The sequence below is a fragment of the Schistocerca piceifrons genome, chromosome 2 (genome assembly GCF_021461385.2).
Source record: "Schistocerca piceifrons isolate TAMUIC-IGC-003096 chromosome 2, iqSchPice1.1, whole genome shotgun sequence".
Classification (NCBI taxonomy): domain Eukaryota; kingdom Metazoa; phylum Arthropoda; class Insecta; order Orthoptera; family Acrididae; genus Schistocerca; species Schistocerca piceifrons.
In genome coordinates, this window is record NC_060139.1 from 455,045,792 (window position 1) to 455,070,107 (window position 24,316).

Here is a 24,316-nt window from a genome sequence, read left to right on the forward strand (position 1 = left end):
ATGGACACAAGGCATCTTGTCAGAGTTAACATTTTACCCAACTTCGGAGGCCAAACTGGCTCTCGCCATGCAGCGGCTCACAACGTAAACATGTGCTTCCATCAGATGACTAAGGCGAACGACGTATGTTGAATATGATTTGCCATAGTTTTTCGCGTAAATTTACTCAGTCATAGAAATCTTTAACCGCGTACTGAGTGATGGAAAGAATTTAATTGATAACAGAATTAACTTCAAACAGTAACTAAAATCTTATGTGCTTGACAACTCCTGTGAGACACACATACATACAGATATACAAAAACTGAATGTTTTGCACAGGAAACTGGTTCTTCTGGAACAGTTAGCGACCACGTTACAGTACAGTGAAAGCGAAAATACATTATACGTGCAGATTACACGAGAAGAAAATTACGTTTTCAAAAACTTTTGGACACCCGACACGGTATCGAAGTCTGTGGTTATCTACTGTGGACGTTCATTACGTTACAAGATTGGAACTCCCGGGCATCGTCGTAGAGGTGTACATTATGTGTGTTCGTTGGTGATGGTGTCTTTGGTTTCGTGATTATGCACCCTGAGTACTCAGCTGAGTTAAAAATGTGTTTGTTTTTCCTGGAGGAATATGGACCGTGCACCTGAATAGCTGTTGCCGTGACACTGTCTAAGTTCATGCACCATATACGCAGACTTAACATTACCTTGTTTTACCGGTTGCACAAATGATGTCAAGTACATTTAAGGAAGAAACGTTTATAAGTGAGCACGAATTTTAATATATTTATTTTTATCGCTTTTACGAGATTCTTGTAGAGCAATTTTGGTGACGAAGGCTTGCTCCTTCGAAACATTGAACATAGGTAATTATAGATAATTTCATACGTGTAAAAATAAATCGCGTGAATCATTGGTTAGCAAAAGCCGGCTTGCGAGCCGCATGAGGCCTGAATCAAGGATTCGTGCGTCTCGCGGTTCTCAGCCGTATTTTATAACGTTATGTGGCTAAGAGCCGAATCCAAAAATGTCAACTAGCGTAAAGAGCTTCTTAAGAGAGTAGTTTTCCTACACAGCATGAATCAAAAATACTTATAGGAACAGTAAGGTCTTAAGATGCACTCAATTATTATTGACGGTGGTGAACTCGCAAGTGAGCCAAGTACATCTGGGCGTTTACCTCAGAGGTAGAGACCACTGAGGGGTTAGGGGATGTGAGAGAGGGAATCTTTTGCCCTTTGTCTGCCAATGTTGACAATTCACGAGCGTACTTCACTAGTGCCCATCACCTACTAAGACACAAATTTTGACACGGAACTAACATGGATTCGTGAATTTGCATTATATAAGGAGCAGTCAACTCAAAAGGAGACACATGGGAAAAAGTAAGTAAAATTTATATTATTTTAAAAGTAATCATCACAAATGATAATACATGTATCCCACTGTGAGACAAGCCGGTCGGTGCCTTAATGGAAAAAATTTTGCGCCTCCCTACCGAACCATGATTGTTCCCAGGCGTGCGCATCTTCGTCCAAAGCAAATAGACAGCCATGGATGTCTTTCGCCACGCTCGCATAATATTTAAATCGTATGGGGAAAGATCGGGACCGCATGGGGGAAGTGTAGGAGCGACCCAGCGGAACTTCTGCAGCGTAGTCGAAACAACCTTAGCAACATGAAGGCCAATCTCTCCCCATGGGTTTTGGAGCCCTGAAGAAAGACATCCATTGCTAACGATATGCTGCGAACAAAGAGGTGCACACCCAGATACAATAATATTTCCATAGACAACGGCAAACGAGTTTCCAAGATGGCACCGACCGCCTTGTCTCACATTGGGATAAACGTGTTAATAGTTTAGAGATTAACTTTTAAATTATAAACAGTTTCCTTACTTTTTTCTGTCTGTCTCGTTTCCATTTGACTGTCCTTTATAGAGACGACATCTTCAAATGCGGTACACATTTGTAGCAAGGAATATATAATTAATTAAATCTTTTGCAATAAATAGAAATGAATAGGAGAAAAATAACATTCAAAATATTTAGTAAACATTTTGGTCCTGTCTGACACTGCATTATTAATAAAAATAAATACAATTGTTGTTATTAATCAATTAATCATCTGCCCACACAGACAGCGCAACAACACTTCTGCAGGCAATTACAGTGCCATCACTATGGGGTCGCTGAGGGTCGTAAGAAATTGAAACAAAATAGTCGACTCGGAGTGTTCTGAATGGAACCGACTTCTAACAATCAGTACTTGGACACCGGTGGCCAAATTATCGCATTCGTACTACAGCTACTCCATTGCATTCTCCTATCATACTAATTTATGAAGGTTCCCAATTGGTACACATGCTGCCTGAGTTGCAGTCCCGCTTGTCAGTGTTGGCTCTTTAGCCAAAAAGTTTGACGACCACGGGCGTAAATGTTCAGCTTGTTTTCCGCTGAGAAGACGTACTATAACTGTGTGATAGCGAAACGCCGCACTGCAGAAACATTGAGACCCACAGATTAGGAAAGGGTGCAAACGATTGACTATTTGACAAACACATTACATAAAACAGATTTATTGAAAATCACGAAGCTCAGCAAATTACAATTGTGCGTTCCACAGAAAAAATGTCTTTCATCATGGAACCCCTCATAAGGACAATTTTTATCCTGAAACACAATTATTCAAACCAGCAATAGCGCAAGATTATTAAACTGCTCTTAAGACTATTATTGATCCAACAGAAAAGAAAAAGTTAATTGAATAAAAAATCAATTGAACTCAATAAACAGTTATTCACAAGAGGATCAGGTAAGTTGTCTGAATGGAAATTACGCTACAAACATCAGAATAGATCTAGCTTAAAAATGATTTTGTACTTGTTTAATAATGATTTATTAAAAAAAAAACTTTCACACGCTATTTCACCCCCTTGGGGGTAAAATTTCCAACAGTGCTTAAACATACATTTTTTTTAATTGCTGACCGAGAAACCAAAACCAACTTTCGTCCTCCCAGCTTTAAAACTGACTTATTAGCGACATATTTTCAAAAATCATTTCAGCCCCTATTTCAACCCCTTAGTGTGGAATTTCGGAAACTTCCTTCTTAAATGATACCTACAGTATAGGATTAATACGCTCTTCAAATTTTGAGTTTCTATCCTTACGGGTTTGCACTAGGGAATGATGAGTTAATCAGTCAGGACATTCAATTGGTTGAGAAGGGATCCATTCGACTGAATCTTTACTTGAATTTGTGTCAATTGAAACAAATAAATTTCAATAAGATCATGAATTTATTGAAAGAAAATAAATCGTAACTGTAAATTATTGATTTATGAGCCTCAGTGAAACTTTGTGCATCGTTGCTGTTTGTGTGATGTACCTGTGTATGTGATGTGTCATGCAGTTGAGAAAGGAATTGCCTTTAAAGTTGGGTTAAAACCCCGTTCTTCGGTAATATTCGTCCCAAATGATGTCATCTGGAAGGAACTGTTATCCTTCTGTATATTCTGCACGAAATGCTTCGATCGAGGTTCTTGGCCAGAAGGCAATGATGCCAGTGGCTGTGCTAGCCGTGTCAGTTGTGGTAAATTGATCTTTCCACTCGCACAACATAACCCTGGTAGTTCATGTCGAAATCTCAAAGCATTGCAGTGTTGACAAACATTGCTCATTATTCAGAAATCGACCAATACATCTGCGGCATAAGCGACTGTTGGATCGTATCTGAACGCCAAACGTTTAGTTCGAATTGTCATGTTTGACTGTATGCTCCAAATTATTCTCTGCATAAGCTCCAACTGAGCGAGACAAAGTCGACTGTATCCGTTGATCCGGTGTCATAGTGGATCGTACTTGAGAAATTCATATTTGGTTTACCTCCAAACACTGTCCATTCCCTCGTCAGTCTCATTGACTCGTCGCTCATGTAGTTGGCTTGCGTTGTGCGTACGTTGACCGATGTTTTGACGCCTCACTGGTGGAATTTTTTTCCAAAGAAATAAATCACGAACTGAAATCAACAGAACATTTGCAATATACCAAATTACCATGAACTTAAATCAACTGAAAGTTTGCAACACACCAAATTACCACGAACTGACATCAATTCAATCTTTGCAACACACCAAAGATATGATAACCACGGATAACACACTGAAATATTGCTTTAATTGTATTCTTTTTCGTTAACTATTAATATTCAATTCGGAATTTGTTGTTGTTATGAAATCATGCGACAGCAGAAGTGTCATACTAAATGTCACACTATTTCTTTTTTTATGAGAACATGTGACAACAGAACTGTCAAATCGTCCATCATATTTCTTTAATTGATACAAAAATACCATCAAAATTTCCGACTTTTTCAGTGGATTTTCCAAAAATTTTCTTTCATACAAACCTTGTCCTAACAAAGAACATAGAAAAAGAAAGAAAAAAAAAGAACCAGCCAACTCTGTGAAGCTGTTCTCAAGTGATGATCTTTCATATATGAGGCAACTGTTTTTTATTTACATAGACCAGACATTTTACTATATTAACAAAGACATTTGCAGTTATACTAGTAATATGTGAAGTGTTTACAAATGTATTTAGTAAACAAAATCAAACAGCACTCATTTGTTCATACGTCTAATCACAATTTAAGTTAACATATCCGAAGTCTTACACAGACACTGCACTTTTCCAGTACTGCTTCCCCTTCATTTTGAAATATTGTCTTCGAGATCTTCTTCTATACTGCAACTCCACCTTATCTCTTTTTAGAGACCAACAGTAGTCAGTAACCATCCCATTATCCCACCTGCCTTTATAATGTGATTCTATTTCTTTCATGTCTTGATGAGTATTTTCTCCATGTTCTTCTCTAACATCTCCAAGATTGCCATTGAAGAAGTCAATGTGGTTATGAAGAAAATGGGTTTTAAGGCTGATATCCTAAATATTTCAGAGCTATCAACATATTTTTCATCATGGCTTTGAAATCTGGATGCTTCCTACTCCGTAAGAAAATGTCAACCCACTTTTTGTCCAAGACAGTCGTTCTTCTTGTATTAGTACATTCACAAATACTTCATCTTTTATCAAATTTCTAATGCTTGTTCCCACAAATATTACTTGTAAGTTTAGCCTCAGACAGAAAAGAAAATTTGGAATTTATATACTTAAAAAATCGCCATCTTTAGGAAACGCTTTGATAAACTGTTTCATGATTCCCAATTTAATGTGAAGAGGTGGCATGATGATTTCACCAAAGATTCTCTTATCACGTTTTTGTCCTCAGGATTCATTGTTATTCTGGTAGGCCATTCGATTTTACTCCAATGCGATTCATGGGTACGACTATCCCACGGGCACACGACACAAGCAGCATTCCTATAACTTTCAGGTACCGACATACAACCCATTGGTATTTCGAATAGCTTAATACCTTCAGCAGTATCTCCATGTTTTCACAGATTTCTTTTAAGTGCTACTGGCACTGAGTCATGCTTAATTTTAGTGTGTAGAAGTACGCCCTTGAAGCCTCTTTTGTTAGAATCTATAACACCACATCCTGGTAAAACCCCTTCAATGTTCTTACATAAACAAGAGAGGTTTCTCTAGTGAAATATTCACCAAATTCCGATTCTCTTGATCGAAACGAGTAGAATGTTGTGTCCAGGGTAAGCAAATGTTTTCCCTTTAAACTTGTGGTGCTTCTTTTGAGAGACCCATATCTCTTACCAAGTCATTCAGTTCTTATTGTGTAAAAAGCTCTGGTTGTCATAATCAGGACCTAAAGTTTCACTTGATGATGATGATGAAGAAGAAGAAAATTCTAAAATAGTGGGTAATTCAGCCACAAGAATGTTAGGAATATGTGGTATGGGTCTTATGGCTGGTTTTAGGTTTGGATAAATGATTCCTTTCATACCGTTCTCGTTATGCCTGTCAATTTTCGCCATACAAAAACAGCAGTCACCTACATGGTTTGCATTTTCTCTCCACATGACTGGAATTCTGAATGGTGACGATTTCCATTTGCCTTGTTTCAACTCCTCAAATCCATGTATCACAAACAGTGTGTGGGCAAAGTTTTTTCCTGGTCTCCTAAATTTATGCCAAAATAAGATAGGTATGTTTTTTTGACAAATGAGGTTATGTTCTCACTTCTACTTTTGAAAGTCAGATAGCCGCAGATGTAACATAACACATCAGGTCATTCACCCAAGATCTTCTTGGTGAAGTCGCCATTATTAGGCTGATCTGAAGTATCCTGGTAACGTCGACAAAAACTTCAAATTTATACTCATATGACTGTGATGCGTTAGTATACTTCTAAACAACACGAGAAGTATCGGTCCTTTCACAGTCGATACTGACTCACTTTACGATCTACTGCAGTATATTTTATGTGAGAAACTTAAAAACAGGAAACTTTAGGAATTACATAAAAACTGTAGAACAGATTGTGTCTTCGTAAAGAGCGTTAAAAGACCACTCGAATTGATCCACTTTCATATGAAGCACCGAAACATCGCAGTCCTGTTTAATTCTGCTAATGCTGCAATTTTAAAAGGGGAAGACTCCACCATAAACGTAGGTAATAGTACCATAGAGCAGGTTTTTAACCATCAGTATCTGATACCAGTTGTACTCGGAACACCAGCCAGCACTGAGCACATTTGAGCAAATTCTGTATTTTTCATCTGGCTGCCTGATCAACGTTAGAAATTATCAACAACAATAATTATCGGGAATGATTCCTTCCCTTATGCACTGCTTGTCCAGTTTCTAGGTGCCATTCTTTACAGCAAATTCTCGTCTACTTGGCTTCCAAGTCCTCCATATAGTATACAAAATATCTCTAGTTCACCTGAAAACACTGAGTCTCCAATACTGTTGAAGTAGAAGATTTCTGTATGTCTTATTCGCCCAAAAACTTCGGTACTCAGTACGCTCATGACCGATATACACACTGACAACATCCAGTAAGACAGTGCATGGCAGCTTCCGTCTAGAGCCAAGTAGGCAAGCTGTCTGCGCTGACCGAGCATACATCGAGACGCGCACTTGTTGCTTACCGCTGTTACTGTACCAGGTCACACCCCTGCTCTTACCACTACGCTGGCACAGATGAAACCTCACTTCAGTCAGAGAGGTCACCTCACCATCGACAGAGAGTATAGCCAATGTAACCACAGTGAGCTCACAAAAGTCATGGAATAGAGATATGCACATATGCAGATAGCGGTAAGTATCGCAACAGCGTTTGCGTACAGTTGTCAGTGCTAACAGACAAGCAACGCCATGAAACAATGGCAGAAGTCAACGTGGGACGTACGACGGACGCATCTGTTAGGGCAATGCAGTGAAATGAGGCAGACAACAGACACGACTGCCACTGCTAACGGCACAACATCGTTTGCAAAGCTTCTCCTGTGCTCGTCACTCTATACTCGTATGATGGGCCGTAGACGACTGTAACACCGTGACTGGGTCAGATGAGTCCTGATTTCAGATGGTAAGAGTCAGGGGACTCGATTGATGCTAGCACCCTATATACTATTATACACAGTACAATCACCAATAAATTTGAGTTTCATTTGAATACCTATAAATATTGATACAGAGTCATCTTTTAACAGTTTACACCTCAGTCCTAGTAGCATCCAAGGACTGGATTTATCGTAAAGGTAGGCGATTAAGTCAAGTGGTGGAAAGTTCTCAATGTACGCCAGGCAGGCATCATCATGACTCAGGTGAATGTAGGTCAATGCTATTATTGATCACATGGTTCATCACATGATGTTAATGTTCGGTATATGAGTTCTTCTAGTGATTTCATTACAACTCGCTGGTCTTTTTGGATCTAATGACTTTGATTTTCATCGAGTCTGGCGTTATCACGGCAGCACGCTGCAGTCTTTCTAGCGGCATGCTGCTGCTGGAGATTAAGTGCAAAAAGTTAAAGTCCAGCCATATATATAGGGTGGTCCATTGATCGTGACCGGGCCAAATATCTCACGAAATAAGCGTCAAACGAAAAAACTACAAAGAACGAAACTTGTCTAGCTTGAAGGGGGAAACCAGATGGCGCTATGGTTGGCCCGCTAGATGGCGCTACCATAGGTCAAACGAATATTAACTGCGTTTTTTTAATAATAGGAACCCCATTTTTTATTACATATTCATGTAGTGCGTAAAGAAATATGAACGTTTTAGTTGGACCACTTTTTTCGCTTTGTGATAGATGGAGCTGTAGTAGTCACAAACATATGGCTCACAATTTTAGACGAACAGTTGGTAACAGGTAGGTTTTTTAAGTTAAAATACAGAACGTAGGTACGTTTGAACATTTTATTTCGGTTGTTCCAATGTGATACATGTACATTTGTGATATTATCAATTATGAGAACGCATGCTGTTACAGCGTGAGTCCCTGTAAATACCACATTAATGCAATAAATGCTCAAAGTGATGTCCGTCAACCTCAATGCATTTGGCAATACGTGTAACGACATTCCTCTCAACAGCGAGTAGTTCGCCTCCCGTAATGTTCGCACATGCATTGACAATGCGCTGACGCACGTTGTCAGGCGTTGTCGGTGGATCACGATAGCAAATATCCCTCAACTTTCCCCACAGAAAGCAAGCCGGGGACGTCAGATCCGGTGAACGTGCGGGCCATGGTATGGTGCTTCGATGGCTAATCCACCTGTCATGAAATATGCTATTCAATACCGCTTCAACCGCACGCGAGCTAAGTGCCGGACATCCATCATGTTGGCAGTACATCGCCATTCTGTCATACAGTGAAACATCTTGTAGTAACATCGGTAGAACATTACGTAGGAAATCGGCATACATTGCACCATTTAGATTGCCATAGATAAAATGGGGGCCAGTTATCCTTCCTTCCATAACGCCGCACCATACATTAACCCGCCAAGGTCGCTGATGTTCCACTTGTCGCAGCCATCGTGGATTTTCCGTTACCCAATAGTGCATAATATGCCGGTTTACATTACCGATGTTGGTGAATGACACTTCGTCGCTAAATAGAACGCATGCATAAAATCTGTCATCGTCCCATAATTTCTCTTGTGCCCAGTGGCACAACTGTACACGACGTTCAAATTCGTTGCCAGGAATTCCTGGTGCATAGAAATATGGTACAGGTGCAATCGATGTCGATGTAGCATACCCAATACCGACGTTTTTGAGATTCCCGATCCTCGCGCAATTTGTCTGCTACTGATGTACGGATTAGCAGCGACAGCAGCTAAAACTCCTACTTGGGCATCATCATTTGTTGCAAGTCGTGGTGGACGTTTCACACGTGGCTCAACACTTCCTGTTTCCTTAAATAACGTAACTATCCGGCGAACGGTCCGGACACTTGGATGATGTCGTCCAGGATACCGAGCAGCATACATAGCACAAGCGCATTGGACATTTTCATCAGAATAGCCATACATCAACACGATATCGACCGTATCCGCAATTGGTAAACGGTCCATTTTAACACGGGCAATGTATCACGAAGCAAATATCGTTATCACTGGCATTGCAACTATTACAGCGCCATCTATCACAAAGCGAAAAAAGTGGCCCAACTAAAACATTCATATTTCTTTGTGTACTACACGAATATGTAATAAAAATGGGGATTCCTATTTAAAAAAACGCAGTTGATGTCCGGTTGAACTATGGCAGCGCTATCTAGCGGGCCAACCATAGCGCCATCTGGTTTCCCCCTTCAAGCTAGACGAGTTTCGTTCGATGTATTTTTTTCGTTTGATGCTTATTTCGTGAGATATTTGGCCCAGTCACTATCAATGGACCTCCCTGTATATGTATACCAAATATGAACACCATGTGATGAGCCATATGGTCAATAAGAGCATTTACCTACATTCACTTGAGCTGTGATATTGCTGTAGATCCCATGAAGCCATGGACCCAAGTTGTCAACAAGGCACTGTGCAAGCTGGTGGTGGTTCCATAATTGTGTGAGCTGCGTTTACGTGGAATGGATGGGTCTTCTGGTCTAATTGAACCGATCATTGACTGGAAATAGTTGTCTTCAGCTACTTGGAGACTATTTGCAGCCATTCGTGGACTACATGTTCCCAAACAGCAATAGAATGCTTATGTATGACAATGTGCCATGTCACCTGGCCACAGTCGTTCGCGATTAGTTTGAAGAACATTCTGGATAACACGGATTAATGATTTGGCCACCTGTATTACCCAACACGAAACCCGTCGAACCTTTATGTGACGTAATCGAGAGGTCAGTTCGTGCATAAAATCCTGCACCGGTAACACTTTCGCAATATTGTGGACAGCTATAGAGGCAGCATGGTTGAAAATTTCTGGAGGTGATTTCCAACGACTTGTTGACCCCACGCCACGACGAGTTGCTGCATTACACCAGGAAAAAGGAAGTCCGACACAGTATTAGGAGGTATCCCACGACTTTTGTCACCTCAGTACATAGTGCTGAACATGGCACAGCAGCTACGATGCGTGGAATGTGCAGGTAACATTAGCAGGTAACCGGGTGCGGTTGCAGGCTGCCCGGTGATGGGTGTTCTGACGCTGGGCCTGGCGTTCTGCGGCTGCCAGCCGGTGTGGGCCGCCGTGCTGCTGGCCGCCGCCACAGCCGTCAGCGGCGCCATCTCCTCGGGGCCGCTCGCCAGCCTCGTCGACCTCAGCCCCAACTTCGCAGGTAGGACACTCGTAACCATAAAAGACAAAGAAATCATCAGTATTTTATTACCGTTTAATACAACATTATATGAGGGCTTGCTGAAAAGTAATGTCTCTGATTTTATGTGAAAACTCCTAAAACATTTTACATCTTTATTCTTCGTATCAACCTATTAACTTCTCGACATGGTCACTCTAGCGAAGAATACATTTCTCCCAACGGGAGACCAGTTTATCGATCCCGCCACTGTAGAATGTATCACTTTGTTGCTGCAGCTGCAACCTCACCTACATCACTATCAAAGTGGAGTCCTCGAAGGTGTTTATAAGTTTTGAGAAAATAAGGAAGTCGGTTGGGGCCAAGTCAGGACAGTATTGAGGATGATCGAGGACAGTGAACCCGCGGCGTTGGAACTGTTGCAGATGTCGCAGTCCTCGTGCGTTCTCTGGCTTTGTCATGCTGGAGAAAAGGGTACTCCACGTATCGACAATCTCCTCGAATTTGTCGTTTTACTTTCTCACACAAAGACATAGTTTACATTACACATCTCTATGTTATACAGTAAAATTTGGAGACCTCTAGCGACAAAGGGTCGCAGCTTGTGTCAGCGAAGGGGGAAAGTCGACCGAGTAATATCCGTGGCATTTAATAAAGCACTCCGTCTTCAGGCCACGAGTGGCCTACCGGGACCATCCGACCGCCGTGTCATCCTCAGAGGAGGATGCGGATAGGAGGGGCGTGGGGTCAGCACACTGCTCTCCGGTCGTTATGATGGCGTTCTTGACCAAAGCCGCTACTAGTCGGTCAAGTAGCTCCTCAATTGGCATCACGAGGCTGAGTGCACCCCGAAAAATAGCAACAGCGCATGGTGGCTGGGTGGTCACCCATCCAAGTGCCGGCCACGCCCAACAGCGCTTAACTTCGGTGATCTCATGGGAACCGGTGTATCCACCGCGGCAAGGCCATTGCCATGCCATTTAATACCTCAACTGATATTGAGAACAGAATAAAAAATTCGCAAGCATCACTTTTCAGTACGCCCTTATAGTAGTTCCTTGTATCCTAGCTTCCAGAGTCCCCTGTCTTTTCAATATTCCATCTGCAAATTCTTTGACAAAACTCCTCTGACATCCCCTTGTAACATGCACTTTGAGTAATGACTATCTCTCTGTTATGACATATCCACCACATCGATGATATTCATTTTGGAATGAAACTGCAAGGCATGTCCACATTGATGAATTGTAAATTCTGTACTTAAGCTGATCATATTGCTGGTCTCGTTGTCTCCACTCCAAGGTATGATTCTTGTGACGAGTTATTACCTGTATGGACAAAATTTACTTTAACAATGGATGACATATTGCATGAGAGAAGTCACAGCTGTATCAATGTTTTTGAATCATTTACTGTTAGTATCAGTTGTAATTAGTGACACTTTGTAATGGTTTCGATCACATCTATTGACGATCTTCAGATCTGATTAATCATGAATTGTGAGAAATAAGTAAAATACTCGCGAGTAAATTCGTGATTAATGAGCTCAGCAAATGATCATTAAATGTGATCAAAACTAGCTATCAAGTGTGACTAATTGCAACTGTGATTGTTATGATAAATATTTTATTAAAAAAATACTATTTCCACAGAGAGGCTGTAAATACTAAACGCAAAACGTTTCTCCATTTCGACTCTTGTGTATTTCCCAAACACTGTTTCACAGCTATATACAATCATACCTCTCCATTTCAATTAACTTCCAACTCTATCTTTCCCTCACAACTGAAACATCTCTCATACTCATAGCAACCAACAACCAGAACATAACACCTCGCCTAGCGGGAGGAAGAAGAACAGAGGTAATAATACACATGTACATCAAAGAGCTAAACAGTTACATAGATATTCAACAAACGCATTTAAATAGTTCTGCATAAATCGATATGTAAATTTTTTTCATACGTTTTTTTAGCATTAAGACGTTTATGTTTTGTTAATTGAACTACACACTTGTTAAATTTATATACAATACAATGGCAGATCACATACGTTACTGCTACGCGAAACCAGATTTGTATATAAAGATTCTATTTTGTTCATACTTGATATGATCGATGCAGACCTGTATAGTATATTTCCTATTGTGCATTAGGATTGATTACGTCACACATTTCCCATACTGTTCTCAGGTTCCCTCTTCTTGTTCTGTTAGTTCGAATCCATTCCATCAACTTCTTATGCCATCTGTCATGTACGTATATGTTGGTGTGGTGACGGAATGAGAGAAGGGAGGAGTTTTGCTTGTCACCGTTTCCCCTACCATTAGATTAAAATGGTCACACCTGTTATCTTCTGCTCCCTGGACCGTAGAAACATCAGAAACTCCTCTTACAGCAGGGAATTCGATTGCCAAGATAAATAACTTGATTAACGAAGGGAACAGGGTAACTAGAGACCAGTAACAGACAGACAACCATAATTAAATCAGTTATGTTCTTAATAATACACATAAACGCTAGGCAGTCTCATTACAAAGGCGGAAATTTGTCAGCCAAAAACATGTTCTTATCTAGCAATCCACAGACTTACTGTGGTTCGAGCGAAGTCTAAATGAAAAGACATAGAAACACATGAAAAATAGTGGTAACTTGTCCATTTTCAGGAGACAGTATTGATTAAAGAGCAACAGATGAATCTCCAGAGTGTAACTTTTCCTGACCATATGAAATTAATGAGCCACGACTAATCATCCGTGCCAACAAAGCTTACTGCTCTGATATTGACGGAACTGTAATGGTGATTTCTCGCAGTGCAGCTCAATAAGAAACGGATTTGCTACGAGCAAAAGTTGAATATAGCAGAGTGTAGTTGCTTCCATGGCGGTGGAAACCAAGAGAGGTACCGCGAAAAGTGCCGCAACTACAATACCACTGCTAGCCCTGAAGTGACGCCTATCAAGAACTGCAAAGAATTGAGTGCGAGATAGCGTCTCTCAGTAGTTTTGTTTCCTTGGACAAGGCACATCAGTGTGCATCCTCCAATAAAAAGTGATTCGTGTAGCCAACTTGACTGGAGGTGGCAATGAAGATGGTTGCTACAGATTTTTAGCGATGGGCAGTTCACCCATCCAATGTGTAGGTTAGTGGTCATGGGGCGGCGCCAGTTCACTGACCACGTAGGTATCTCTCTGTGCCACCATATATTCCCGCTTCAACTCCTATAGTTTCTTGAAGTTCCGATAGCTGGCTTCACTGTACGTAAACGTCAAAATGGCGTCTGTAACGGAGGTGCATTCAGAACAGAAAGCTATCACTGAGTTTGTTTTGGGGAAAACCAAAGCACCGCACACATTCATAGCCACTTGCGGAGATCTGGCAGTGAACAAAAGCACGACGAGCCGTTGGGCGAGGCGTCTGGCACGATGAGTCGTTGGGCGAGGCATCTGTCACAATCACAACAAGGTTGCCAGAAACCTCTCCTCTCTCCCACTGCCAGCCAGCTGCAAACATCCTCGGGAAATTGAGGAAACGACTTCAGCGTGTTTGTCACCACAAAAATGCAAACAAACTTCTCGTTCTCCTTCTCCTTGACAATGCAAGGCCTCATACAAGTCTGCCCAACTGAGAGGAGCTCACAAAACTACATTGGACTGTTCTTCCTCATCTACTGTGCTGCTTGTATCTTCCGATATCCACCTGTTTGGCAAAATGAAGTATGCACTCCATGAGAAGCAGTACGTGGGTGGTGGGGAGGTTATTGATGCAGTAAGATGTTGTCTCTGATGACGACCAGTAGAGAGGTACACTGTGGGCACGCAGGCCCTCCCAGTAAGGTGGCGTAAAGCCGTTGCATTGAATGGAGATTGTGTTGAAACATAGTGTTTTGAGGCAAAAGAGTAGGAGGTAATAAGATGTATTGGAATCCTGTAAAAAATCAACCTGCTTTCAGAAAAAAGAATTGCATTACTTATTGAACAGTTTTCACTTATAACTTTCGACTTGGTATTTTGTGTACTAGATCTCTTACCTCGGATAGATATGTTTACCCTTTTCCAACATCCATGACAGTTTGTAACATCATCATGGAATCACCCTGTATAGGTTCAGTCTTCAGTGACAGTTGAGTTTCAGACATAACCTGTATATTCAAAAGAGAAAAAATAATTTTTTTGTACAACAGTAATGAAATGGTGTATAGCTATAAAATACTTTGACAAGTTACTCATCTGATTAAAATGTCTGACAGAGAGTGATGATGTTTTCTAACACAGATCAACATTCTTTCAGTTTCATAAATCCTTCTACAACATAGACAAAGTCATGAAAAGAAATAAACAGTGAACTACTAACCTGTATGATGTACATGCCCTGCTTGTAGCTACCTTTGTTTTCTGAAACATATGTACACGCAATTTTGACCATTACCTACTCCATGCCATAGTGTTTATGGTGGATTTGATCTATGGGGCATGTAATTAACTAAAGTGAACTGCATTACATTCGACCTGTTGCAGGAATCCTGATGGGCGTCAGCTGCACCCTTGGCTTCACAGCAGCCTTTATATCGCCCCTCATCGTCAGCGTGCTCACCTACAACAATGTAAGTGCAAAACATCCGACTACCGACTAAGATGTCTCAACTTTACTCAGATGATGATGATGATGATGATGATGATGATGTAATTTTAAATTTAAAAAAAGTAGAACACAGGAAAGAGGAATTTAAAGAAAGAATTAAGAGAAAATTAAAAGAATGTGAAGCAGAAACAGTGGCAAAGATACTAATCACAGCAGCTGAAGAAGTGGGAAGCTTGTCCAGATCTCAAAACCAACCAAAGAAGCTGACAAATAAAATGGTGAGACTGATGGATGAAAGAAGAAAAATTAAGTAGAAACAGACAAAGATAAGACAAAAAAAAACTCCTCCCAAACAGGCCATGAAGGCCCAACCGTACCGACAGGCCACCGTGTCATCCTCAGCCCATAGGGCTCACTGGATGTGGATATGGAGAGCATGTGGTCAGCACACCACTCTCCCAGCCCTATGTCAGTTTACGATACTGGAGCGGCTACTTCTCAATCAAGTAGCTCCTCAGTTTGCCTCACAAGGACTGAGTGCACCCCGCTCACAAACAGCGCTTAACTTCGGTGATCTGACGGGAAACAGTGTTACCACTGATGCAAGGCTGTTGGCTGAAGATAAGATGGACTATAAATAACTGTGCAAGGCTCCGGATAAGAGCATGAAAAATGACATCCAGGAGTATGAAGAAGATAGGCTAAAAGCCAGTCTTGAAAATAAATCTAGTTTAAAGATAGCCAAGAGGAGGTTTATGATTGGAAAAATTCAGCTAATAGTGTTAGACACAGACGAAGGCCGAATTACAGATAAGAAAGAAATACTTGAACATATTGAGAATTTTTGTAGTGACCTAAAAAGTAAATTTGACGATAATACCTAAATCCCAAACGAACTGGATGCCTCTGTTTCCCAAATACCAGAAATACTCCTCTCAGAAGTCAAACTTGCTATATACAAGATGAAAAAACGGACCGCTCCAGTTAGTGAAGATCTATCAGTCGACATTTTAAAGCTGATGGATGACAAATCTATAAAGCATTTAGCTAAAATATTTTCATATTGTTTGCACAGTTGAAAATTACCAATAGACTGGAATAAAACCAAAATAATCCTGATTCGTAAGAAAGGATGCACCATCACCCAATAAGCCTCCTGTCCACACTGTACAAACTGTTTACTACAATTTTGACTACCAGATTGAGCACTACACTTGTCCTGGCCCAACCTGTTGAGCAAGCTGGATTTCGTGTTGGGTTCAGTATACCAGAATTGATAATATCCTCACTCCAAGCGAAACAATTAATAGAACAAATGAGTACCATCTACCTCTCTGCGTTGCCTTCATAGATTTTGAAAAGGCATTCAGTTAGATCAGTTACCCAGCTGTGTTTGAGGCTCTAACAGAGCAAGGAACAGAAGAGGCCTATATTAAAGTTTTATAGAACATATACAAAACCTCCATAGCACTTGTGAATGTAGCTGAAGAAACCACTGAATTTCTCATTGAAGAAGGTATAAAACAAGGTGACTCCACATCTCCAAAACTATTTTCAACAGTTCTCAAAAAGCAATGTCTAAATTAGATAACAGAGGGAATGCATATTCTGGAAAGACATTAAGTACCAGTAACCTGAAGTTCGCTGATGACATTGTACTATTTGCAAATAGTATACAATAACTCCAAATACTGCTTATTGAACCTGCATCAATCTGCTCTGAAGTTGGACTAAAAATGAACTATGATAAAATGAAGATCTTGATTAAACGGACACCAGAGGGAAATGTACCTGTTGGAAATATGCAACTTCAGAGGTCACAGAATACGTCTATCTGGGTCAAATGCTAAGTATGAATGGAGATTTGAAACCAGAAATATTATGATATATTAAACTAGGGTAGCAAGCTTGTGGAAGATACTCCTCAGTTTTGAAATCCAATAATTTGACTGGGCTGAAGAAAACAGTTTTTGGTCAATGTATACTGCCAGTGATAACTTACCATACAGCTGTGTGATGTGGGCATTAAATGAGTTCTTTGTCAGGAAACTAATAGTAGCCCAAAGAGGAATGGAAAGATCAATGTTGGGCTGCACAAAGTAAGACAGAAAGAAAGCAGTTGATATCAGACAGTCAACAAAGGTCAGTGACACAATGCAAAGAGTGAATACTTTGAAATGGCAGTGGACTAGACACGTCACTTGAAGAAAAGATGGCAGGTGGTTAAAACAAGTACTAGATTGGAGCCCAATTTACCAAAAAAGAGAAAGGGGAAGACCACTGGACAGATGGGACAGAAACTTAAAAAAGAAGCTCAAGGCTGACAAAAATGGAAGAATCTAGAGAGATTGTATGTTGCACACCAACCAAGAGAGGCCATGTCACCAAGTGATCGAATTGGCTGATCATGTACATACAATGACAGCTTTGGAAGTGCATATGTCACGAGAAGAATTCTTTTTGTTGTGACTGCAGCCGCATGACCTCTGCAATTTTTACCTCTTCATCACTTCTGAACTCCTTCCCACATAGCACTTCTTTGACCCACTCAAATACATGAAAGTCACTTGGGGCAACTTCTGCTAAATAAGGTGGGTCTTCGAGACATCCAAATTTCATATCCTGTGTTGTTGCTATGATTGGAATGGCAGTTGGGGTTAGGCATTTTAATGCAGCAATAGTCAGAGATCTTCGTCATTTTCTCCTGTTTGCAGCATTGAAGCACTGATTTAGTAGCCGGCCAGTGTGGCCGATCGGTTCTAGGTGCTACAGTTTAGAACTGCGCGACCACTACAGTTGCAAGTTCGAATCCTGCCTCTGGCATGGATGTGTCTGTTGTCCTTAGGTTAGTTAGGTTTAAGTAGTTCTAAGTTCTAGGGGACTGATGACCTCAGAAGTTAAATCCCATAGTGCTCAGAGCCATTTTTTGAACTGATTTAGTAGCAGATTGGAATACAATTCATTGGTAAGGATTCATCCCCTTTCCATGAAATGCTCGAAAATGAGTCTTTTTTTGCATCCCAAAGCAAAGTGAGCTTGACATTTCCTGCCAAAGATTGAGTGTAGATTTTTTTTGGTTTTGACAAATAGCAGTGGCACCATTTAGTACCCAATATTTTCATTTCAGATTTCATATCTTGTAGCAGTTCTGTCTAGAAACATATTACATTCAACCTGGAAATTACACAGAGGTTTCTCACAGACATTGACGTGACGATCTCTCAATTCATGAACATCTTACAGACCTTTTACCAAATAACAATATTTCATGGAAAATATTGTGTAATGAATAACAAAATATTGGCTATTTGTTTACATTAATATGCCCATTTCCCTTCACAAGCTTCTCCACTGTAGCAACATTTTCATTCATCAGTACATGTTACACTTGCTGCAGGGACACACATAAATCACCATAACATGCTTTAGTCCCGAAATGCATTTCCACAGGTTTGCTGCTCAAAAAACATATCTCAGATCACTATTCCAAAAGGATGCAAGTAAACAATGGGGGTGCACATATTTGCACTGACACAGAGTCATTTTCTGTTAGACAACAATAGGCTGTCAACTGTTGGGAGTTTGTCAAAACACCTAGAGAACATCTGCCAACTGCCCAATGGATATACAGCTTTTAGACATTTTATTGCAGTTTTAAGGTTTTCATTTAAATTAATATTGTGTAAAAGGATCTTCAGGTGTTTGTAAGAGGTCTGAGAAAAGAGAGAAGTACAGTGACTTCCAGTGGTATCTTACAATATTTTTGCATGGTGTCTTATGCTGAAATCTGCAACAACAAACAACAAATGGACATTATTTAATAATAAGCACTTAAATAATTAATACCATATTTTATAATGTGCAAATTACATAAAAAACGAACAGTTCTGTTGTATTCAACACATTACTCAAATAAAATACAAATAATAAAAACATACTGTAGCTGATAGGTCTGTTGTGACTGAAATTTAGTATTAAATGTCAGATGTTGCATAAAAAACATTATTTGCTATTGATCAAATTGCTACTGAGTTTCTTAGATGCTGCAGATGCTACAGCAAAACATTAAAATTAAAAATCAACCTCTGAAGAACATTGCAATGTGAATGATAATGACAACAACATATCAACTACTTTCCAAAAAATCAAGGTGAAGATTTTGCATATTTTTTTACAAAACTGATCATTTGCTGAACTTCCAAGTGCTTCTCTTATATTCTCTCTCTGTTCATGGGTACTAAATATGTATGGATGCTAAACATACATCAATACAATTAATTTAAGTGGAGATTAGTGTTTAACATCCTGTCGAGCACGAGCGCAAGCTTGGATAAGGGAAAGAAGGGAAGGAAATTGGTGATGCCTTTTCAAAGAAACCATCTCAGCATTTGCCTGAAGGGATCTTAGGGAAATCGTGGGAAACCTAAATAAGGATGGCTGGATGTGGGGCAATTAATATAGTGCACAATCGAATACATGAACAATGAAGTCATAAATATTGAAAGGTCAATGTAGATATCAATGAGACAAATTCAATGGCATAACTGCTTGGTAGAGTTGGAAGTAAGTTATGGAGTAGAAATGCATTTAAATTTGTGATTGTGCATTGTTTCAGTGGGTTAAAAGTCTCATCACCGTGGTGATTGTGTCCCCCTCAACCAAGAGCACTCATAGTATGGTTTGCAGGGGGGCAGAGGGGTAGGGTATATACCTGAGGTATGGAGTATTTTTAACATTTTGGAAGGTGAATGTCAGCTTGTAAGTAGCTATAAAAAGTCCAGTTCCGACCCTGTTAAAAACAGGCATAATATTGACATTTAAATTGGTATAAGAGAGCTAGAAAGATTGGGTTACGATGGTCAAGCAGCTCCTCATAAGCCCTACATTTTTGTAGTCAATGCTCAACCTTGTGGTGGTTTAAAAAGTGACATCAATTGATAATGACAGACTGGAAATGAGTGATTTTGAGTCTGATGGAATGGTCTGGGTTTGGCGAATGTGTGGGGAACATTATGTGCCATCATGTGAAATGCAAACAGTGAAATATGGAGGAGGTGTATTGTGGTATGGGGATGGTTACTGTGATTAAGGTGTGGTCTCCTTATTGCTCTCGAGAAAATGCTAATTGAAGAAGGGTGTGAACACATTTCACAGCATTACATACTACTAATCAGTAGAGGAATAGTTCAGAGCGATGACATGCATCATGTCTTAAAGCAGCATGTGTGAATGTGAGGCAATAATTTGTGGACAAGAACTTTTATGAAATAAATTGGTCTGCCCAGTGACCCTTCCTGAAACCAATGGAACACCACTGGGATGAGTTAGAATAGCGACTTCTCTCCAGACCCCAGTGTCCGACATCACTACTTGCTTTGGTTTGAGCTCCTGAGAAAGAATGGGCTACCACTCCTCCAGACAAACAAGCACCTTATGAAAGTGTCCCCAGCAGATTTAAAGCTATCAAAGGCAAAGGATGAATGCATCCCATATTAATGCCCACTAACAGGTATCCAGAAACTTGTGATCCAATAGTGTATATTTCTATTTTTGTCTTAGAGCTTCACAAAAACACTTGACTATGCTGACTGCCAGGAGGGCTCAAGCTCTATCTTCTCCCTCCTTACTGGGTACCCCTGCTCTGTTACATTAATTTATAAGATTGTATGTTATGTGTTACAAAATAAACTGACCACAAAAAAATATTAGTCAGTCCCATAAAGGAGTATATCAGTGGCTTTGGTGTGTTGTAGGTGGTGCAGAAATAGTACTAGGTAGTCATATGACATTCCACCAGTGATGTAAGTCATGGCACTGATAGTGAAGTGGCAGTTGGTCATATTAAATCAGAACAGCAAGATATGGAGACATGAGAGAATGGCAGAATGGGGCTATTGTGTCCCAATAGGATTTGCTATAGTCACTGAAAGCAGGTCCATCTTAACTAGCTTTTGAGCAAACATTGTGAAAGAAACTGCATACAATAGGCATTGCAGGTCCATTACCTTGAGGGAGGTCATTGATCTCAGCAGTACATAAAGCTGAATGTTCTCAGTGAGTCAAACAATGCAGAAACTGGGCAATATTTGATTGAAGGCATGAAGTGTTGTTTGACAAGTCATGATGTTGCCTGTTTTTTGTTAGGTGCTGAGTGCACCAACCACCCAACGGGCTATTTACCCATAGTATGTGGAGGGTGTAGTTCCAGCCAAAGGTGGTTCTTTGTTGTAAGGGGAATGTTTTTTATATCATTAATTGCTACTACTCCTTCAGGTCAACATTCTCAGTGACCTACCTCCCCTTTCTTCTTCATCTCTATGATGAGTCTTATATGGACACTTCTGTCTTCCAACATGACAATGGCCACATTCAAAAGTCTGCATGCACATGTTCATGGTGTGATGAGCCATCAGTTACAACTCTACGGGCCAAATATATCACCCAATCAAAAATGTCTGGAACTATTAGGATCAGCTGGTGAAAGTAACAGTAAACATCACCACAATTTGATAGCTCTACGTGATCTAACCATCAGTGAGAGGCTTCAGCTGGAAATGTTATGCCTTAAGAAGCTCATGGCTATTCTTCCTCATTGTACTGAGGTTGTAACTAAGGCTAGGGGTAGAATAATTACTGTTATCTCCTGGGGAGGGGGGGGGGGGGGGGGGGGGGGGGCTGCCTAATTTTTTTTGTCCTGTGTGCTTACGTTGATGGTTTGTATTTTTGTATTACACATAATAGTGTAGGTCCTACATCCCACATGTCTTGCAGCATTTTAGTTATTTGATGTGCACATATTGCTCTATTCAAATGATATAGAGTGTAGTAAAACACAGCTTCTTTTGTTGAAATTATTGTTCCACAGCCCACTTTCAGAGTTAAAAAAAATTAACGTAGATAAAGAGTATTTCTTCTAGTCAAATCAAAGTGCCCAATGATACTTATCCTCCTCCTCCCCCCCCCCCCCCCCCCCCCCAACCCCTCAGATTGTCATTGGCTTCATAATTAACTTTTTTAATAAGCTTCAAGAAGAGTAAGATTTAGAATAAACTTTTTACTTATCTTCTTTTCTCATAGTTGGCTCCAGTTCCTCACGTGTAGGGGCTGATCCTTGAAGCTAAAATGTTTGTTATTATAGGTTCTCACGGTTCCAATTGACATAATAACTTCTGAAAAAATTGCCTGAGCAGTTAATTTTATTCTTTCACACTGTCTTTACAATTTCCACATCAAAATCAAAAATTACATTGTTATTGCCAAAAATTAAAAACATGTCCAATCACATCAGAAGCATGCCCTCTACTAACCCATTCTGTGGTACTAACAATATTCCAAAGAGTTTACAAATTTTCTTGACAAAATAATCTCTGCCAATTTATATCATTATTTTATAAATGACTCCAGAAGTAAAAATAAGAAATGTCGTCAGATTGTGCAATTAGTAATAGGAACTTTAAGTGTGCCAAATATTTCGTAATTTCAAACACTTCTTTAAAAAAAAAAAAAGTAATTTTAACTGTACATACAGAGCTAATACATGGCAATTGTAACAACAAAAATAATTTCTTTTTATGAATTGTAGCCTGAAATATACCACATCGTGTACAAAATCATATGCAGTTTTTTTTTTTTAGAAAAACAGTTGAGATAATATTAACCTGTTTAAAAATTTGTAATTGTTTTTGGTATTGCCTACTTCTGTTGAGGAAAAGTAATGCTAGAGAAGGGTGTCCCTTTATACGGTCCAGCAGTTTTATTTCAATTTTATGATGTCAAATAATTTTTGTTGTTGTTGTTGTTGTGGTGGTGGTGGTGGTGGTGGAGTTGTTTGTGGTGGTGATCTGGGTGGCAGTGGTGGTGGTAGTCTTAGATCTGAAGACTGGTTTGATGCAGATCTTCATGTTAGTACTACTGCAACCTACATCCATTTGAACCTTCTTACTGCACCATAATCAAACCTCAGTCTCCTCCTACAGTTTTTACCCTCTGCCACCTAACGCCATCTTCCATTACCTAACTGATGATTCCTTGATGCATCGGGATGTGTTCTGTCAACTAATACCTTCATTTGGCCAATTTCTGCTATAAATTTCCATTTTCCCCAATTTAGTTCAGTTCCTTCTCATTAGTTCTCTTCTTGTCTGAACTGTTTATCATCCACATTTTACTTTCATGATGAGGCTAAACATCAAACAAACAACTTCAGAAAATATTTCCTAAGATTTTAATTTATATTTGATGTTAACAAACTCTTCTTTTTCAGAAACAGTGTTTTTGCTGGCGAAGAGTTCTCGGGCTTCCAGCCGGGTGGCGGTGTCTTCAAACTGCGACGTTTCGACGAGTGACATACTCATCATCTTCTGGCGAAGTGCCGAGACTTTGCGGATGCCGGTCCCTTTATACCTGCGATGTGCCCCCCACCACCTGGCCGCGGGAGGCTGGGTCCAGAGGAGCCGGCGGGCGAGTTGGAGGGGGAAGCGGGTGCGCCGTTCGTGTCTCTGTCAGAGCATTCTGATCGCATCTCGTGAGCTGGACAGTTCTTGTTGCGTTCCTGGCATATTGTGGCTAATGCTGGATTCCAGGCTGCGCTCAGTTGATAGCCTTCGTCCCTGTTCACAAGATTCTCATGGACCCGTATTTCTATTGATTCTTTAATGACACTATCCCAATAGCTCCCGGCTCGGCACAGCACCCTGGTGTTTTCGAAGTCAAAGGTGTGGTTTTCTTTGATGCTATGTTCAGCTATAGCAGATTTCTCTATCTGTCCAAGTCGAACATGCCTGATGTGTTCCTCACACCTTTTAGAGATGCAGCACTGTGTTTGACCAATGTACTGCACACCACATTCACATGCAATGTTGTATATACCAGGTGTGTTTAGTTTGAGTGGGTCTTTAGCTGAGCCCAGCAGCTCTTTCGTCTTCGGCGGTGGTCAGAAGACGGTATTTATGTTAGATTTTCTTAATAGCCTCCCGATTTTGGCTGATGTGGGCCCCAAATATGGAAGAAAGGCGAGTCTCTTGTTAACTTCCTCT

The 24,316-nt window shown here is 40.3% G+C and overlaps 1 protein-coding gene and 1 pseudogene across 1 annotated transcript in view; one reads left to right on the forward strand and one right to left on the reverse strand.

Annotated features, from left to right (window-relative positions):
* Window positions 1-24,316, forward strand: part of LOC124776319 (sialin-like) — a 152,327-nt gene that overhangs the window by 122,724 nt on the left and 5,287 nt on the right. Inside the window, exons 8-9 of the mRNA XM_047251256.1 lie at window positions 10,567-10,722; window positions 15,218-15,303. Of these exons, the coding sequence (XP_047107212.1) occupies window positions 10,567-10,722; window positions 15,218-15,303 (242 nt within the window). The remainder of the gene's footprint in view (window positions 1-10,566; window positions 10,723-15,217; window positions 15,304-24,316) is intronic.
* LOC124778339 lies at window positions 11,558-11,674 on the reverse strand (annotated as a pseudogene).